At 40.9% G+C, this 17,575-nt stretch overlaps 1 protein-coding gene across 1 annotated transcript; it reads right to left on the bottom strand.

Moving 5' to 3' along the window:
* Positions 1 to 246: 246 nt before the first annotated feature.
* SF3B6 (splicing factor 3b subunit 6) lies at positions 247 to 16,675 on the bottom strand. The gene is made up of 4 exons (XM_030195584.1): positions 16,511 to 16,675; positions 15,545 to 15,663; positions 6,119 to 6,257; positions 247 to 481 (listed from the first exon to the last, which is right to left on the bottom strand). Exons 1-4 carry the CDS (start codon positions 16,538 to 16,540, stop codon positions 392 to 394), a joined length of 378 nt encoding a protein of 125 aa, XP_030051444.1. The 5' UTR covers positions 16,541 to 16,675; the 3' UTR covers positions 247 to 391.
* Positions 16,676 to 17,575: the final 900 nt, after the last annotated feature.

Below are 17,575 nucleotides of genomic sequence, written 5' to 3'. Positions count from 1 at the left end.
ACTAGGGGCAACAATGAGTGATAAGGAGCGAGAGGGCCCTTTGAGCAGTTACTGTGGGATGGGGTGCCATATAACCAGAGGGAAAATGGGTTTAAAATATTGCAAGTGGTACTATACGCCTGAGCTCAGAGCCAACACAGCACACTGGAGAGCCTGGGAGCAGGTGGGGGGGGGGGTGTCCCCTTCTTGCATATTTGGTGGAGCGCACAAACATTCAAGGATATTAGGATGAGGTTTTCCATTTCCTGGAAGGGGTTGTGAAAAGGGCTGTACCTAAGAATGGAGAGAGCTGCCCCCAAAACAGAAAACTACACTGAGAAGTCAGGTCTTCCATAAACCATCTTTTATTTTTCTTAAATTAAAAAAAAAAAGCACACAAAAAGTTCCAAACTCATTTGGGTGGATCTGTGTTGATCCCATATTTTTCTTTTAGCAGTTTGAGCTGTTCCTCTTTTTTCTTGGTATCCATTTTCTGGAAAGCCTGTTAAAGAAAAAAAAAGGCAGAAATATAAGTATATATGTATTGTAATGGACAACCTGTAGATTACAGCACAGATACCAACCATATGAAACTACAGTTGTTAACCAAGCGTATCAGAACACAACAGGGTGCTTTTGTGGAAAGCTGTTTTACAAACTAACTAGTCTTCTATACCCATTACAGGAGTTCATCTTAGTAGTAGCCCTCTCTTGGGTAAATACAAGCTGAAAGTTTACAGGTCTTGTTGGCTATTACTCTTATGAAGACTTTGGAGAAATATAGGGAGAGGAGCTAAGGAGGTCTTTTACTAAGCTGCGGTAGCATTTTTAGCTCTTGGTAGAAATCAGCTGGCAGTAAACACCAAGATGCCCAAAGGAATATAATAAATGTGCTGGTAATTAAACAAAATTATTTTCTTCCTCTTGTGCACTTTTTCATCAGGGGGTGGGGGTGGTGGAGACAGCCACACCTTTTGCATTTCTATTCGTTTTACCTTCTTACTTTTCTCTCCTCTCCCTCAAGCCCCTTTCCTCCCCAGCTTAGTAGGTCCCAGTGAATCCTGCTGGAAGCACATTAATGGCTTCTGCTGACCCAAGTCAGGCTCAGTTGCTGAATTTTTAGGCACACATCTGGACGTTTTCTAGCCCTGGGAACATGGCTACAGGGAGAAAAAGCTATAAGTGAGGAGTGCCTGAGGGACCCTTTTACTAAGCCACGGTAAAAATGGCCTGCAGCAGTGTAGGCACGTGTATTAGGCACACGCCAGGCCAGTTTTTACAGCGTCTGCAAAAAAAGTTTTGGGGGTTTTTTTTTTCGCGACAGGAAAAGGGCATGTGGTAAAACTGAAACCAGCAGGTGTCTAAAACTGGCCTGAGCCCTTAAAGTCACCCATTGATCTAGTGGTAAGGGCTCATGCGCAACATGTGCGGTGACCAGTCGGCGCATGCCAACTGCAGATTATTGCTGGAAACAGAACGTGTGGGAGGAAATAAATAATTCATCCAGGCATTATGGGCACGCTCCAAATCTGAAAGTACCACCAAGGGGACGCACTGGCCTGGCGGCAGTCTCATTTGGTCACGTGCTACACACACAAAGAGCCTACCGAGCTTAATAAAAGGGCCCCTGAGTGTCAGCACAGCTGGAAGATAAAAGTGCTGTGCCATGGGCAGCTTACAAACTTCCACTTTAAGTGTGGATGTGGCCACCACACTTTGCTTTTATTTTTGACTGTATTTTTTATTATGTTTTATCTATATGATTGTTAGCTCAATTATAAGTTATATCAGTTTATTCATTTTTTATGCAATTAGAGTTTACTTATTTTACACGACTGTCATAAGCTTCTTTTGTATATATTTTTGATTATATGTATTGTTCATATTTATCTCAGTTTTTAAATGTTTTATTTAGACTCCTGAGGAGGTCCAGATAGGCTGAAACACAGCAGTGTCAAGTCTTGTTTGATAGACAAACTTTTAGACTCTTGTGAGCATTGTCTGGACAGTTTTCGAGTCACCTTTGCTGTTTTTGTATGCTCTCAAGTTTGCGAGGGCTTTGGTTCTTCTGTGTGTACATAGCTTCAACAACTACATACTGAGTTTTCTAAATTTCCTCCCTCAAATCAAGAAAACAGCAGAATTCTCCTAAAGCCTGGTCTAAGAAGCAGCTTTCCTAGAATTTCTCTGCAGTTTCTCAGTGGGCCTGTTCATTAAACGTCACCAGGGCTCCAGGCCTCCTTGAGCATCTACACTACCTCAGGTGAGTTCCTCAGGATGAGTGCACACACACACACTGAATACTTTTCAACACAGACAGATAGGAGGTAATTCTCAAAAGGTCGCCTAAAGATAGGCGCATAAAGTGTGCGCCAAGCACAAATTCTATAATGACAATTATGCATGCAATTGCTATTATAGAATACTAGCTAAACCAGCAGTTAAATGCCTAATTTTTAGTGGGCACTTATGCTTTCTCAATGGCTGGTGTACATGCTCATGTGTAATTGACAGCACTGTTTAACCTTAACATGTTAAGTGCTGGGCATGCACCTCCCACACACACAGCCCCCCCCCCCCCCCCCCCCCCCCCCCCCCAGTTGCATGCGGAAGAACCTACATGCTAAGGTTACAGAATACCAACTAAGGTGTGCTAATGGATTTAGCATGCACTAAATACCGCACAGCCAACTGTATATCTATGAATAGCATGACACTTAACACACACTAATTGATTAGCACATCTTAGTAAAAAGGACCCCTAAGTGCAACTGCAAATTTGTGCCAATTAACTCCAATTAGAGCCAAGTATTAACACCAATTAGTGCCTAACAAAGATCAGCTATCCAAACTGCCCTATTAAGGATATACCCCAGCTACCAATCACAAAAACTGGACTGCCTGTAGGATGTTGCACCTTAATCCAAGGCTTTCAGTTTGATGTTCTACATTGTAAAATTCAAAAGAGAAACAAAAGCCAGCAAGTCTGTGAAGAAATACTTTAATGTTATTTTTTTCTCATTGGTTCTTCACTGTCCTGGGCAGAAAAGCAGACAATGCACTGTGCTTAATCCAACATACCCCATCCTTTCCTCCATGCCTTACACCCAAGCTCTGTAATAATCTAAACAGTTACCAAACTTAGTGAGGCTGCTGCCTACGTCTCTGTGGTCTTGTTGGACAACACTTAATCAGCAACAAAGATATTTTAAAAGGATGGCATTTTAGAAATTAGCAGAATTTCAAATGGCTCTAATGCATAAAGATACATGTTGCTTGCACAGTACAAGAGTCTGAAAATCTTGAAGCCTGTGTGCTTCCACCAATCTGAATAGACTTGGATTTTAAAATTACTGGTTTTTCCAAACCCTTTGTAGAAGGTACCTTGCACTATAGCTGAGACAATGGAGGATTAAGTGACTTGGGGTATATGTTGGATTAAGCACAGGGTCTTGTATGCTATTCTGCCCAGAACAATGGAGAACCAATAAGAAAAACAAAAAAAAACAGACTAAGTTTCTTTACTCAAAGATTTTGCAAAATTCAAAAGAGAAACAAAAAACAGCAATGTAGAACAGCAAACTGAAAGCCTTGGATAAGGCGCAGCATCCTCCAGACAGTCCAGTTTTTGTGATTGGCAGCTGGGGAATATCATTAGCAGGGCAGTTTGGATAGCTGGTCTTTAGCTGTCATTATTCTATAATATATTATCTCATCGTACTCAGCTTCAAATTCACCTTAGTACTATCATATTCAATAGACTAGTTCAACAATACCCTTTAATTAGATCATCAGATCCACACAGCTACCTCTATAGTGGCTGGAATGAGCCAAGCATATTTTGGAGGTAGTGTCGTAATCCTCATTGATCCTATTTTGTGATTATATTTTTCAAAACTTTTTTTCTTTTTCATTAATTGTCATTAAAATTATCTTAACAAAGGTATAGATTAAGTAGTAGTGAAAACTATTTACTTCTGTGATTTCATCTATAGGAGACTGCCTTGATACAGCATTTTTTGCGAAACATGGATCTATGTCGGTTTAACCGAGTCTCCACTATGCACGTTGAAGATTAAAAGCCTAAAAAGCTAAGTATTAAGATAATAAGTTTAATGACAATTAATGAAAAAGAAAAAAAAAAGTTTTGAAAAATATAATCACAAAATAGGATCAATGAGGATTACGACACTACCTCCAAAATATGCTTGGCTCATTCCAGCCACTATAGAGGTAGCTGTGCGGATCTGATAATCCAATTAAAGGGTATTGTTGAACTAGACTATTGAATATGATATTACTAAGGTGAATTTGAAGCTAGCACTATGAGATAATTGATTTAACTACTCCATTCACCAGTACAAATGTATATATGCCTACTGAATACATTATTCTATAATAGTGCATGCCTATTGGACGATACCAAGATTTGTAACAGAGTGGACACACCGGAGGGAGTGGGAAACATGAAAAGGGTTCTGCAAAAGTTAGAAGAATGGTCTGAACATTTGGCAATTAAAATTTAATGCAAAGAAGTGCAAAGTGATGCATTTAGGGAGTAGAAATCCAAGGGAGCTGTATATCCTAGGCTGACATGCACAGAAAGGGGAAAGAGACCTTGGGGTGATGGTGTCCGAGGACCTTAAAGCAAAAAAAACAGTGCGACAAAGCGGTGGTTGCCAGAACTATGTTAGGCTGCATCAAGAGAGGAGTAACCAGCAGAAGAAAGGAGGTGTTGATGCCTCTGTAGAGGTTGCTGGTGAGGCCCCTCCAGGAGTATTGTGTCCAGTTCTGGAGGCCGTATCTTGATAAGGATGTAAAAAGACTAGAAGCGGTCCAGAGGAAGGAGTCAAAAATGGTATGGGGCTTGCACCATAAGATGTATGAGAACAGACTTGAAGACCTGAATATGTATACCCTAGAGGAAAGGAGGAACAGGGGAAATATGATACAAATACTTTAAAGTTATTAATATAGGAACAAATCTCTTCCGGAAAAGGGGAAATGGTAAAACTAGAGGATGTGAGCTGATGTTGTGGGGTGGTAGAAAATACTTTGTCACAGAGAGGGTGGTCGATGCCTGGCATGCCCTCCCGAGGGAAGTGGTAGAGACAAAAACGGTGATGGACTTAAAAAGGCATTAGATGAACACAGAGGAACTCTATTTAGAAAATAGATGGTATAAAACAAAAATAAAATAAAACCTTAAATAGCTCCAGGTATGTGGCTGTGGGAGCAACATCTGGACTGCAACTTCGGTTGTGCAGAACTAATACCGGTGCCGGGCAGACTTTGTAGGTCTGTTTGTACATGACAACCTAGTTAGTTTAGGATAGGCTGGAAAAGGCCCCAATGGCAACTTCAGGAGCTAGAACCGAGGACAGTGCTGAGCAGATTTTTAAGGTATGGATCCTGCAAATGACAAGACGTATTGGGATAGGCTAGAGTGGGCTTGATAGCAACTCCAGTACATGGAACATAAGGACAGAGCTGGGTGGACTTCTACGGTCTATGTCCCAGAGAGACTCGAGATCAAGTATATAATATCACGCTCACCATTGATTTTAATCATGAATTGATAATGACTGACTGTTGAGCAGACTAGATGGACTGTTTGGGTTTTTATCTGCCGTCACTTACTATGTTACTATGTTTGTGCAGAAACTGTGAGAGCTGAACCCTGACTTCTCTGGGTTTCAACCTGCTGCTCCTCCACACTGGTACCTAAAAAAGACCAATCAAAAGGCCACACGCATGGCAGCCATCTGTGACATGTTCTTTTTGGGGTCCTTGAGTTAATGGGAACAACAGAAAATGTGTCTTTTTGAGTTTATTTCTGATCTTTGGCATTCCATATTTTTCTTCATAAATAAAAGTACACAACTAATGCAGACTGTCACTTTAATATAGTCTAACAACTACAGTCTCTGAATAATGTCATTTGTTCGTATTAACCACCATCAATGAAACATCTGATGAAGCCATCTATCAATTGCAAGATGAATTTTTTGTTACTATAAAAGCAGAATCAAAATTCTGACCCACAACCCACTTTTCAATAAGTCCTGTATTACATATCAACAGAGTGGAGCTGATCTTGAGATGAACAATAGAGTTAGAATATCAGGAATATACTTACCCTGTTTGCATTGTAGTATAAGACAACCAAGTATCTGTTGCATACGTTGAATCCTGACAAGTGATCACAGGCATTCTTGGCATCAAAGATATCTTCATACACCACATAAGCTGTGCCTCTGGTCTCCGGGGTATTTCCACTGCAAAAAAATATTCAGCCTCATCATGCCACTTGCACAAAGAAAACAAATGTAATTCTAAATATCTTGTCAGAGGGTGAAAAGCAATGTACATGGTTTCCAACAAATGCTGCAGTAAGAAGGCAACTGAGAATGTAATTGCGATACCTAATTAATTTGAGTAGGCTGTGCTAATTTGTTCTGTGTTTTAACACTGCACTCTACCTTGAGCTAAAAGCAGAGAGAAATCAGTTTAAAGCAATTTTATTCACTTTATTTTTTGTTTGCAAGCCACATTGAACTTGAGTCTATTTTGGGCAAATGTGGGGTATAAGTGTCATAAATTAAAAAAATACATACATAAAAGCAAGAACACTGCATGAGGTCAGCCCCCTTGTAAAGGCTGCACACATTTGTCAATGAATATCCCAGGATGTTCAAAGACAGGGAGAAACTAGAGCAAAACGGTCATGTTCTCTACACACAAACCTTCTGAAAGGTATCAGAGTCCTGATATGCTGATGGATAGCTGTCAAGTTCAAATGAGTGAAGAAATTAAGAATTTTACCACGGGGAACGTTCTAATTGAAGTTTTTTTTTTAACGTTCAGTACTATTTTAAGTCATTTCACCAAATAAATAGTTTCTAAATGTTTATAGTCATAATTTCTTGAATCGGATAGTGTTTGAAAGACATCTCGCAGATAGATGTTGAGTAGGCAATCAAGCAGCATACGAGGGCACTGCCTTCTAATAGAAATAAGTGAAGACATTAAGAATTTTACTAGGAGAACATTTTATTAGAAATGTGTTCTTAGCGTTCAGCATTGGTTTAAGTTATCCTACCAAGTGTTCAATATTGCAGAATGCTTATTGCAGTCTTTTCAAGAAGCCACTCTGTGTACAATAAGAGTCAAAATAGTTAAAAACTAATCTATTTCGGATAGAAAACATCTTATGACCAAACATTGAGATTTTTGCAATACATTTAACTTTTTAGGTGGTGTGATGATCACTACTACTACTACTTATCATTTCTATAGCGCTAATAGACGTACGCAGCGCTGTACACTTGAACATGAAGAGACTGTCCCTAATCTAATTAGGACAGAAACAGGACAAACAAGAGATAAGGGAATATTAAAGTGAGGATGATAAAATAAGGGTTAGGAGTTAAAAGCAGCAACAAAAAGGTGGGCTTTTAGCTTAGATTTGAAGACGGCCAGAGATGGAGCTTGACGTACCAGCTCAGGAAGTCTATTACAGGCATATGGTGCAGTAAGATAAAAGGAACAGAGTCTGGAGTTAGCAGTGGAGGAGAAGGGTGCAGATAAGAGAGATTTACCCAGTGAACGGAGTTCCCGGGGAGGAATGTAGGGAGAGATGAGAGTGGAGAGATACTGAGGAGCTGCAGAGTGAATGCACTTATAGGTCAATAAGAGGAGTTTGAACTGTATGCGGGGCTTGCATTTTTTTTTTTTACCCCTATTAGGTATGTAAAGTACAATAAACTTATGATTACTTTTCATGTAGGAGCACTTTGACATCTATGACACTTAAAATAATTTGTAATAAGCATGCCAGCATAACTTTCATATTGACCTATCCTTTCTCCATGCCTTTTTGCATGTTCTCACTTTATACTCACAAGCGGATAATAAGGGATCAATCTTCTTAATTGATGTTTTCTAATTTATGTTTTTATTACTAATGTTGGTTTGTTTATTTATTTTATACTACTGTTTTCTTATATATACAATTTTTAATGTATTTTTCAACATAATATATATGTGACTCACTTTTAAATTATGTTTTATTGAATTTATTATGTATATCCTTTTATTTTGTAGTTCTTTTTACCCCTGACGCAGCCTGAGGGTGAAATGTGGCCACGTCGGGTAACTGTTTGAATAAACCACTTCTTATTCACTTGTTTTGTTTCTTTTGATTTGATCTGCTTCAATGTTGTTGCTACTCCAGTAGGCAGACTTTTTTTTTTTTTTGTGAGGGAGTCTAAGGAAATCATCCCAAACTTTTGTTTTGAGATATGTTTGTTCAGTGATCTCAGATCTAGGATTGGACAGAATCCTCCATCTTCTTTGTGATAAGAAAATACTTGGAATAAAATACCTGCCCTCTTTTCCATGGTGATATAGGTTTGACCACATTGACCTGTAAAACGCAAAACAATGCTGACAGCTTACTCTTGAAGCTCTCGGTGACAATTTGGAGGCCAATCCACTAACTGAAGACAGTACCCTAACCAGATGATTTGAAAACCCACTTGTCTGAAGTTATAAAGGGCCATCTGTTGCCAAAAAAAGTTAACCTGCCTCACAGGTAGTTTGTCCAGAATGGATACAGAGACAGTTGTCATCCCAGTACTCGCCACTATACCTCAGAAGACAGAAATGATAGGCGATTGCCTACAGCTCATGAAGGGCGAGATACAAATTAAAGCTGAATACAGATAAAACTAAATTGCTACTAATGGACCATAACACCAACTCACAGTTAACAGATCACCAGCGGAAACTGGACTCATCCTCTACAGCAAACTAAACTACTGGGTGTGCATCTGGATCAATCTTTATCATTCAACTCTCATATCTCAAAACTGATAAGTAGTTCCTTCTATTTGATGAGAAACCTAAGACAAATAAGGACATTTTTAGAGACAAAGTACAAGCACTATTACTATCGAAACTGGACTACTGTAACCTCCTACTACTCAGAAACAAATAAGTAAACTACAATCAGTACAAAACACAGCAGTCCGGTTAATCTATTCACTAAAACAACACGATCACATCTCCCATCTATACTTAGAACTACACTGGCTTCTTGTGAAGGCAAGAATTCAGTTCAAGTTAGCATGCATGCTATTCAAAATCCTTACAGGAGACTGTCCTAGCTATTTGATCATGCTTATGACTTACCAATAATAGAAGAACAAGAAAATTCAAAAACAAGGGTTGGAAGTGATATCACCTAGCTCAATGGCAGCCTAAACGAGGAGCTCTTGTACATCAATTATCAGCTACCCCTGCAATTATCCCGGGAGCAGACAACCGAGTTAGAGAGGCTTACAGTGGTGGAAGCATAGAGGGAGCACCTGCAATGTCGGCCCCCCTGTACTAAAGCAGTAAATCTGCAAGATTATGCCTACCAGCAGTGGGCAGCAGCAGCTCCAACACCCACAATGGGAACCTCGCCAGCTTTTCCTGTGGATCCCCTACTGCCGCAGATCTCACCACAGGACTCGATGGCCTCAGGAAATAAAAACTGACCTTGTGTGCCAGGAGAGGGAGTGTGTCACCATGCAGCTTGATAACAGTAACAGATTCTTGCATCTATCTCTGAAGAAATTCTCTCCATGGCACAGTACATCAAGGTTTTCCTGCACTTCTTGTCTGAGGTCCTCAACCAGGTTAGTCCGTAGGCACCAATCTCCATGGCAGAAACTCTCAATACCATATTGAAAATACCACAGGTCTCGGACTATATAATTTTCTGCACTTCTTCCCTTTGGCTACTAGCAACTAGAGTTCTTCAGTCTTGTCCACAAGCTTGACAACACTGTGCACTATATTCTGTGTGTACATGCCCATGAAGAGATAAGATTCTGTGTCAGATGAGAGCATGGCAATGTTAAAGTCTTTTCTGAAAAGACTTCAATACCCAAGCCTCCCTCTCAGAAAGTATAGAAGAGTGAGTATTAGAACTCCTGACCCTTTTAAAAGTGGATTCAACCACCATGGAATGGTGAGGAAGCTGCTGTTTCTCAAATCCTACAGCCTTCTGGACTCTTACGCACAAACTTCTTATTAACAGGAGATACAGAGTGTGTGTGTGTGTGTGTGGGGGGGGGGGGGGGGGGTTCCCACATTCTCATCTATATTCTGTGAACAGCCACTTTCACAGCCTCTTGGGAGGGGGTGGGGGGAAGGAGGTGTCAAGGAACCAGAAAATTATCCCTTGTTTCTCCACTGCCTCTAACTGAAATTGGTCAGCCTGAGCCATCTCCCATATAAAGAAGAGTTCCTCCGGTAGGGATTTGCATCTCATATGGCAAAGGAAAACCAGTGGACTCTTCCTCCAAGAAGCTCTCTGCTTACTCCTCAGAATCTGAGCAGCAATCTGACTCAGACTGACAGAACTCAGTCAGTGAAGTCCAAGTTTCTGCTTTGTCTCACCAAGGATTTCCAGTGCACCAGCGAAGCACTGGAACTAGACACTGGTGCAGTTGACCTCAACTCCAAGCCACTTTCAAAGACTGCCACCGACAAAGTTGTAAGCATTACAGTAGGAGGAGTGGCCATGTCCTCATGAGTCGCTTGGGGGTGTTATCAGAACCAGTGGTTTCATAACCATGGAGGCTGTTTACCGCTCATCATTTGTGTCTTCAGAGAGTGACCTTGGTGCTCTCAGTGCCATGCTTTGATGGGAAACAATGGCTGGACATCTCAGCCTCTTCTCAATGTTCTGCATCGTGTTCTTTTGGCATCAATGAAAATGAGATTGAATCCTTCCACTTCTTTGGATGAAAATTAATTGGATAATGACCGCTTCCAGTAGACTCTACTGATACTTCATGTTAAGGGTTAGATAAGTTGGTTAAATATGAGCCTTCTCAGCCATTATGCTCTTCACAAAAATGTGTATTACAACTGCCATTTTTACATTTTGTTTTGTGGGTTCCTTTCTTTTGAATTACTTACCAGATGAATTTCATAAGATATCTAGTTATATTACTTTTTGTAAAGCTTTGAAAATGTGATGGTTTTAAAAGTATTATGGGCTTGTTATTTTTTTGAGTAATGTGATGATTTAGTTTGATATGATTATTTTTAAGATGATTTTAACTACACTGTCATTAAGAACATTGCATTTATTTGTGTAATAATGTAAGTTAGTGTAATGGTTAAATCATTTTACTGAAGACCGCTAGAACGCAGGTTTTGCATATAGCAATATATTAAGTAAATCAAATCAAATATATCCCCATGTCCGACACAGCTCCTGAAGTTCCAGGTATTGCAGGCACCAGGCATAGGTATCCTTAACAGATACAGTCCTGTTGCACTGTGAACACCTCTTGAAGCTGCTGGAGGGGAGGTCTTCTTCTGCTATGTATCATCTAGAAAAAGTAAGGCTGCAAGTTAATCGCAGTTAACAATGCAATTAATGCATTATTACCTGCAGCAAAAAACCCCAATTATAATCAATTTGCTCGCACGGCAGCATCTCCTGTCTCCTCCAAATGTCTCTTCTGCTCTCTTCCACTCCTGATCCCTGTCCGCAGCACGATCCAGCATATTTCCCACCACCCGGGATTCAACATCAACCTCTGCGTGTTGATCTACTTAAAAAATGGTCTGTTGGTCCCCAGCAGCAGCAGCAGTGTTGCACATATGCTGCCTGTAGTCTGCTCCAAAGCTTTCCCTCTGGCCCATTCTGCCTCCGCTGATATCACTTCGTGTTTTTACATCAGACAGGATGGGTCAGAGGGAAAGCTTTAGACCAGGCTGCAGGCAGCCACTGCCAGGGTACACAAGAAGACATCTTGAAGGAAGACTGGGGGGGGGGGGGGGGGGGGGGGTGGAATTGAGAAGGGGCAGATGCTGAACTCTGGGTGGGGAGAGTGGAGTAAGCTGCAAACCCATAAGTAGAAATGGAGGTGTCAACAGTGGAAGTAGTAAGCTCCAGCAGCCACGAGAAGAACTTTATATTGCTACTCATGAGGGTGGAGGGGAGGGAGGGTAAGGTGCTGAACAATAGGAGGGAGGGAGAGAGAAAGAGATATAAGTACATAAGTACATAAGTAGTGCCATACTGGGAAAGACCAAAGGTCCATCTAGCCCAGCATCCTGTCACCGACAGTGGCCAATCCAGGTCAAGGGCACCTGGCACGCTCCCCAAACGTAAAAACATTCCAGACAAGTTATACCTAAAAATGCGGAATTTTTCCAAGTCCATTTAATAGCGGTCTATGGACTTGTCCTTTAGGAATCTATCTAACCCCTTTTTAAACTCCGTCAAGCTAACCGCCTGTACCACGTTCTCCGGCAACGAATTCCAGAGTCTAATTACACGTTGGGTGAAGAAAAATTTTCTCCGATTCGTTTTCAATTTACCACACTGTAGCTTCAACTCATGCCCTCTAGTCCTAGTATTTTTGGATAGCGTGAACAGTCGCTTCACATCCACCCGATCCATTCCACTCATTATTTTATACACTTCTATCATATCTCCCCTCAGCCGTCTCTTCTCCAAGCTGAAAAGCCCTAGCCTTCTCAGCCTCTCTTCATAGGAAAGTCGTCCCATCCCCACTATCATTTTCGTCGCCCTTCGCTGTACCTTTTCCAATTCTACTATATCTTTTTTGAGATACGGAGACCAGTACTGAACACAATACTCCAGGTGCGGTCGCACCATGGAGCGATACAACGGCATTATAACATCCGCACACCTGGACTCCATACCCTTCCTAATAACACCCAACATTCTATTCGCTTTCCTAGCCACAGCAGCACACTGAGCAGAAGGTTTCAGCGTATCATCGACGACGACACCCAGATCCCTTTCTTGATCCGTAACTCCTAACGCGGAACCTTGCAAGACGTAGCTATAATTCGGGTTCCTCTTACCCACATGCATCACTTTGCACTTGTCAACATTGAACTTCATCTGCCACTTGCACGCCCATTCTCCCAGTCTCGCAAGGTCCTCCTGTAATCGTTCACATTCCTCCTGCGACTTGACGACCCTGAATAATTTCGTGTCATCGGCGAATTTAATTACCTCACTAGTTATTCCCATCTCTAGGTCATTTATAAATACATTAAAAAGCAATGGACCCAGCACAGACCCCTGCGGGACCCCACTAACTACCCTCCTCCACTGAGAATACTGGCCACGCAATCCTACTCTCTGCTTCCTATCTTTCAACCAGTTCTTAATCCATAATAATACCCTACCTCCGATTCCATGACTCTGCAATTTCTTCAGGAGTCTTTCGTGCGGCACTTTGTCAAACGCCTTCTGAAAATCCAGATATACAATATCAACCGGCTCCCCATTGTCCACATGTTTGCTTACCCCCTCAAAAAAATGCATTAGATTGGTGAGGCAAGACTTCCCTTCACTAAATCCGTGCTGACTTTGTCTCATCAGTCCATGTTTTTGTATATGCTCTGCAATTTTATTCTTAATAATAGCCTCCACCATCTTGCCCGGCACCGACGTCAGACTCACCGGTCTATAATTTCCCGGATCTCCTCTGGAACCCTTCTTAAAAATCGGAGTAACATTGGCTACCCTCCAGTCTTCCGGTACTACACTCGATTTTAGGGACAGATTGCATATTTCTAACAGTAGCTCCGCAAGTTCATTTTTTAGTTCTATTAATACTCTGGGATGAATACCATCAGGTCCCGGTGATTTACTACTCTTCAGCTTGCTGAACTGACCCATTACATCCTCCAAGGTTACAGAGAATTTGTTTAGTTTCTCCGACTCCCCCGCTTCAAATATTCTTTCCGGCACCGATGTCCCCCCCAAATCCTCCTCGGTGAAGACCGAAGCAAAGAATTCATTTAATTTCTCCGCTACAGCTTTGTCCTCCTTGATCGCCCCTTTAACACCATTTTCGTCCAGCGGCCCAACCGACTCTTTGGCCGGTTTCCTGCTTTTAATGTATCTAAAAAAATTTTTACTATGTATTTTTGCTTCCAACGCTAATTTCTTCTCAAAGTCCTTTTTTGCCCTCCTTATCTCCGCTTTGCATTTGGCTTGGCATTCCTTATGATCTATCCTGGGGGGGGGGGGGGGGGGGGAGAGGAAGGGGAGGGAAGAAGATATGTTGAATCTAGGGGGAGGAAGGAAGATTATCAGTCCTTTAGGGAAGGGAAGGGAGATGGGATTTGATACATCACCTTTCTGCAGTTACAATCAAAGCAGTAAATGTATTATATTCAGGTATAGAAATTATAAGTAGTAGTAGTACTTATTTTGTACATGGGGCAATGGAGATTTAAGTGATTTGCCAAGAGTCACAAGGAGCTGCAGTGAAAAATAATTTTTAATTGTGCGATTATTTGCAATTAGAATTTTTTTAATCAAAATGCAGCCCTAAGAAAAATAGTTGCAGCAAAATCAAATAACTCAATGACAATAATTTCTTGGCTGGGAGCTCAAGGCCTATAGATGTCCTGCACCAAATAACAAAAAAGAAGCAGAACTTGAAAATGTGACAGAAAACCAAAGGATCTACCAGGGAACTTGTGAAGTGAACCATGGAAGTGGCAGGCCATACAGACAGACCAGTTGAAAACAATGAAAAAAAAAAAATAGGCACCAAGGTAACCACAACTCCATGCCTATGGAAAAGTTTTGAATGAGAAGCTCCCATATGATAGCAGCAGCTGGGAACAGGCACACACTGGCAATGGGCTTACCAAAGCTTCTAGAAAAAGTTGCAAGGATACTGCTTCTCATATACCAGGCTCCATCATCAGTGACATAAGTGAGGCTTTTACAGTTCTATCCTATTCTTTTCTCATCATTTATAGTTTGCCTACTCTCAGTAGATTCAAAGCAAATTAACAATAAACAAGTCAACAAATACTGCTGGAAACTGCAATTTCAATGCTGGTACAATACAATATCAAAAACAAAGTAGAATTACAGTATTAAATTACTGACCTCAGAATAGAAATATTTTAAAATAGTTGTAGAAAAGTATGCAAGAAAACTAACAATCTGTAAAAGGAGGCCATTCCAGATTTTACTGACTTGGAAGGTGAAACAGCCAATTCTAAGATTAACCTTTCTTGTCCTCAGAGAAAGTGACTTGCTCAAGATCACAAGGCGCTTCAGTGGGATTTGAAACTGGATTCGCAGCCTCCTAAATTAACCATTAGGCTACTCCTTCATTCAGCACAGGTGGAAAACATATGGCTTGGTCCTTACACATAGCCCCATAGTTTCTCACAATTGTACCACAGAGAAGAGACTTAGCTGAAAAGGCCAGAATTTGTAACTCTGCCCTTAACATCTATGAAGACTGAGGACATTAATCAGCCACTTAACCCTCCATTGCCCCAGGTACAAAATAAATACCTGTATATAATATACAAACCACTTTGATTGTAACCACAGAAAGGAGGTATATCAAGTCCCATCCCCTTTACTTAAAAAAATTGGTTAGGTATCTCAAACATCTATTACACAATAAGCGTATTATATTTGTGTTGTATTATCACCAAACTTTCATCATGGCCAACAACAAAGTAAAGCACCACTTACACGCGAATCTGTCGAATGGGTCCATATTTGCCAAAGATATCATACATTTCTTCACCCGTAATCTTGTATGGCAAATTTCTAATGTACAGAATCCGATTTACTTCGGGTGGTAAGCGAATCTTAAAAAAACAAAACAACAAAACACACAGGTCATGTCAGAATCTCCATTCAAGGCTTCAAACAGTCACAGTCCCTGTAGAGACACTGTGCAGTTTAGGATTACTAATACTGCACTACAGATGTTTTTTTGACATGTTGGATGGATTCATTTTTTGCTGAAATATGTAGCAACTGCTTGGTGACGATGGTACAGCAGAAATATAAGTATACACTCTCCAGTAGGAAAAAGGACAGACTGGAGGGCAGTTTCATAAAGACAGATCAGGGCGTCCTATTTGAGTACCACATTAAAAATCGATCAGCATTTTGTTTTGCGTGAGCAGTCCTTTGCCAAAGAAAGGCTAAAGCACATTGCACCAACACGGTTTTCTCTCCAAAGGACTGCACCTGGATCCAGCACTCATTCCCCCACAAAACGGCTAATGCCTCCTGGATCTAGCACTGATTCTGTTTAGAAGGGATTTTGTCCTGAATCCCGCAATAGTTCTCTTTAGAAGAGCTGCACTAACTAGAATCCAGTACTCATTCTCCCCAGAAGGGTCCTATCTCCCTTGATCAAGCTCTCGTTTCCCCCAGGGGGCTGCATTCACCTGGATCCAGTATTGTTTTATCAAAGGGGAATTTGCCCTTACGCGTTGTGCGACTTAGATCCGCGAGGTCAACGGGATCAGAGTTTTATCCGAACCAGTGTTACCTTTTTCCTCCTCTTTAAAGGTATAAAAAGAAAACTACTAGATCCCGAGTACTCTATGCCTCTAAGCTCCATATCCGCCTACAACATACAAGTTTCTTTTTTATGTGGGAGCTCTAATACATTTTTATCTCTTGCCACTTGGTCATACTCACATTCGCTCTTTTAGCCGCTTGCATCGCCATGTTTACAGGGCTTTCAGGGTCTGTCCGTGCAAGAAAAAAAACACCAAACAACACACACGCAGTTGCCGACCTACTAACACGAAAACCCGGAAATAGAACTCAGTCCACAACCTCCTGAGCTACTCCCCTGCTCAGTCGGATGACGCCATTTCCGGTACGCCTGTGTTCCGAGTCGTTTGTGCCGAGGAGGTTTAATAGATGAAGTGACGTCAAAACGCTGAAGCCAATTAGGTTTGTCTGAGTTTTCCCTTACCCGCGGTGCTGTCAATCATCTCTCCCTATATACTCAAAACAAAGCAAGCAAACCCATGAACTGCTGCGTGTACGTTGTCGTTCTTTATTGTTGGCAGCATTTTTATTTAATCTCACTTATATTTTCAAACATGCCAGCTTGTGCAGCATACGGATGTACACAGAGGAAGCATAAAAACGAGACAAATTACTAATTTGTTATAAATTTGTTATAAATCTTAGGCACGACTGGTTGCGCTGTAGAAGTGATTTATAGTAGTAGTACTAGTAGTAGTAAACTGGTTACAGGGACACCCTAGCACGTGCTATATTCGTGCAGAGATTTTTTTTCTCCTGGTCAGGGGCCACTAAAACAGGCATCAATCATGCTATGACAATCAGGTGCTTAACATTCAGAGTTTCTATCTACTTATTTATTTATGACAGTCGTATCCCACATTTAACATGTATTAGGTTGAAACCTAGCATTTGAAAGCTTTTTTTTTAACCTGTGCCTAGATGGTTTGTAGGAACTTGCTCCTTCTATTTTGAAGAATGCAGTAGTATATTATAAACATGCATTTAATATTGTTTATGACTATTATTTACTACTGGTTGATATACAGCAGAAGTTAACCAAGTCAACTTCATGCTTTGTTATATAATTTTTAATAGTATTTTTCTCAGTCATTACCCAAATACAAAATACAATTATAATGTTAATTATACAACTGTGTCTGCCTCTTATGGCAGCTTTTATTAATTAAAGCCGTGTCAGAGAACTTATCTTTCTTTAAACAAGTG

The sequence above is a fragment of the Microcaecilia unicolor genome, chromosome 3 (genome assembly GCF_901765095.1).
Source record: "Microcaecilia unicolor chromosome 3, aMicUni1.1, whole genome shotgun sequence".
Classification (NCBI taxonomy): domain Eukaryota; kingdom Metazoa; phylum Chordata; class Amphibia; order Gymnophiona; family Siphonopidae; genus Microcaecilia; species Microcaecilia unicolor.
This window is presented reverse-complemented; position numbering and strand designations above follow the sequence as displayed.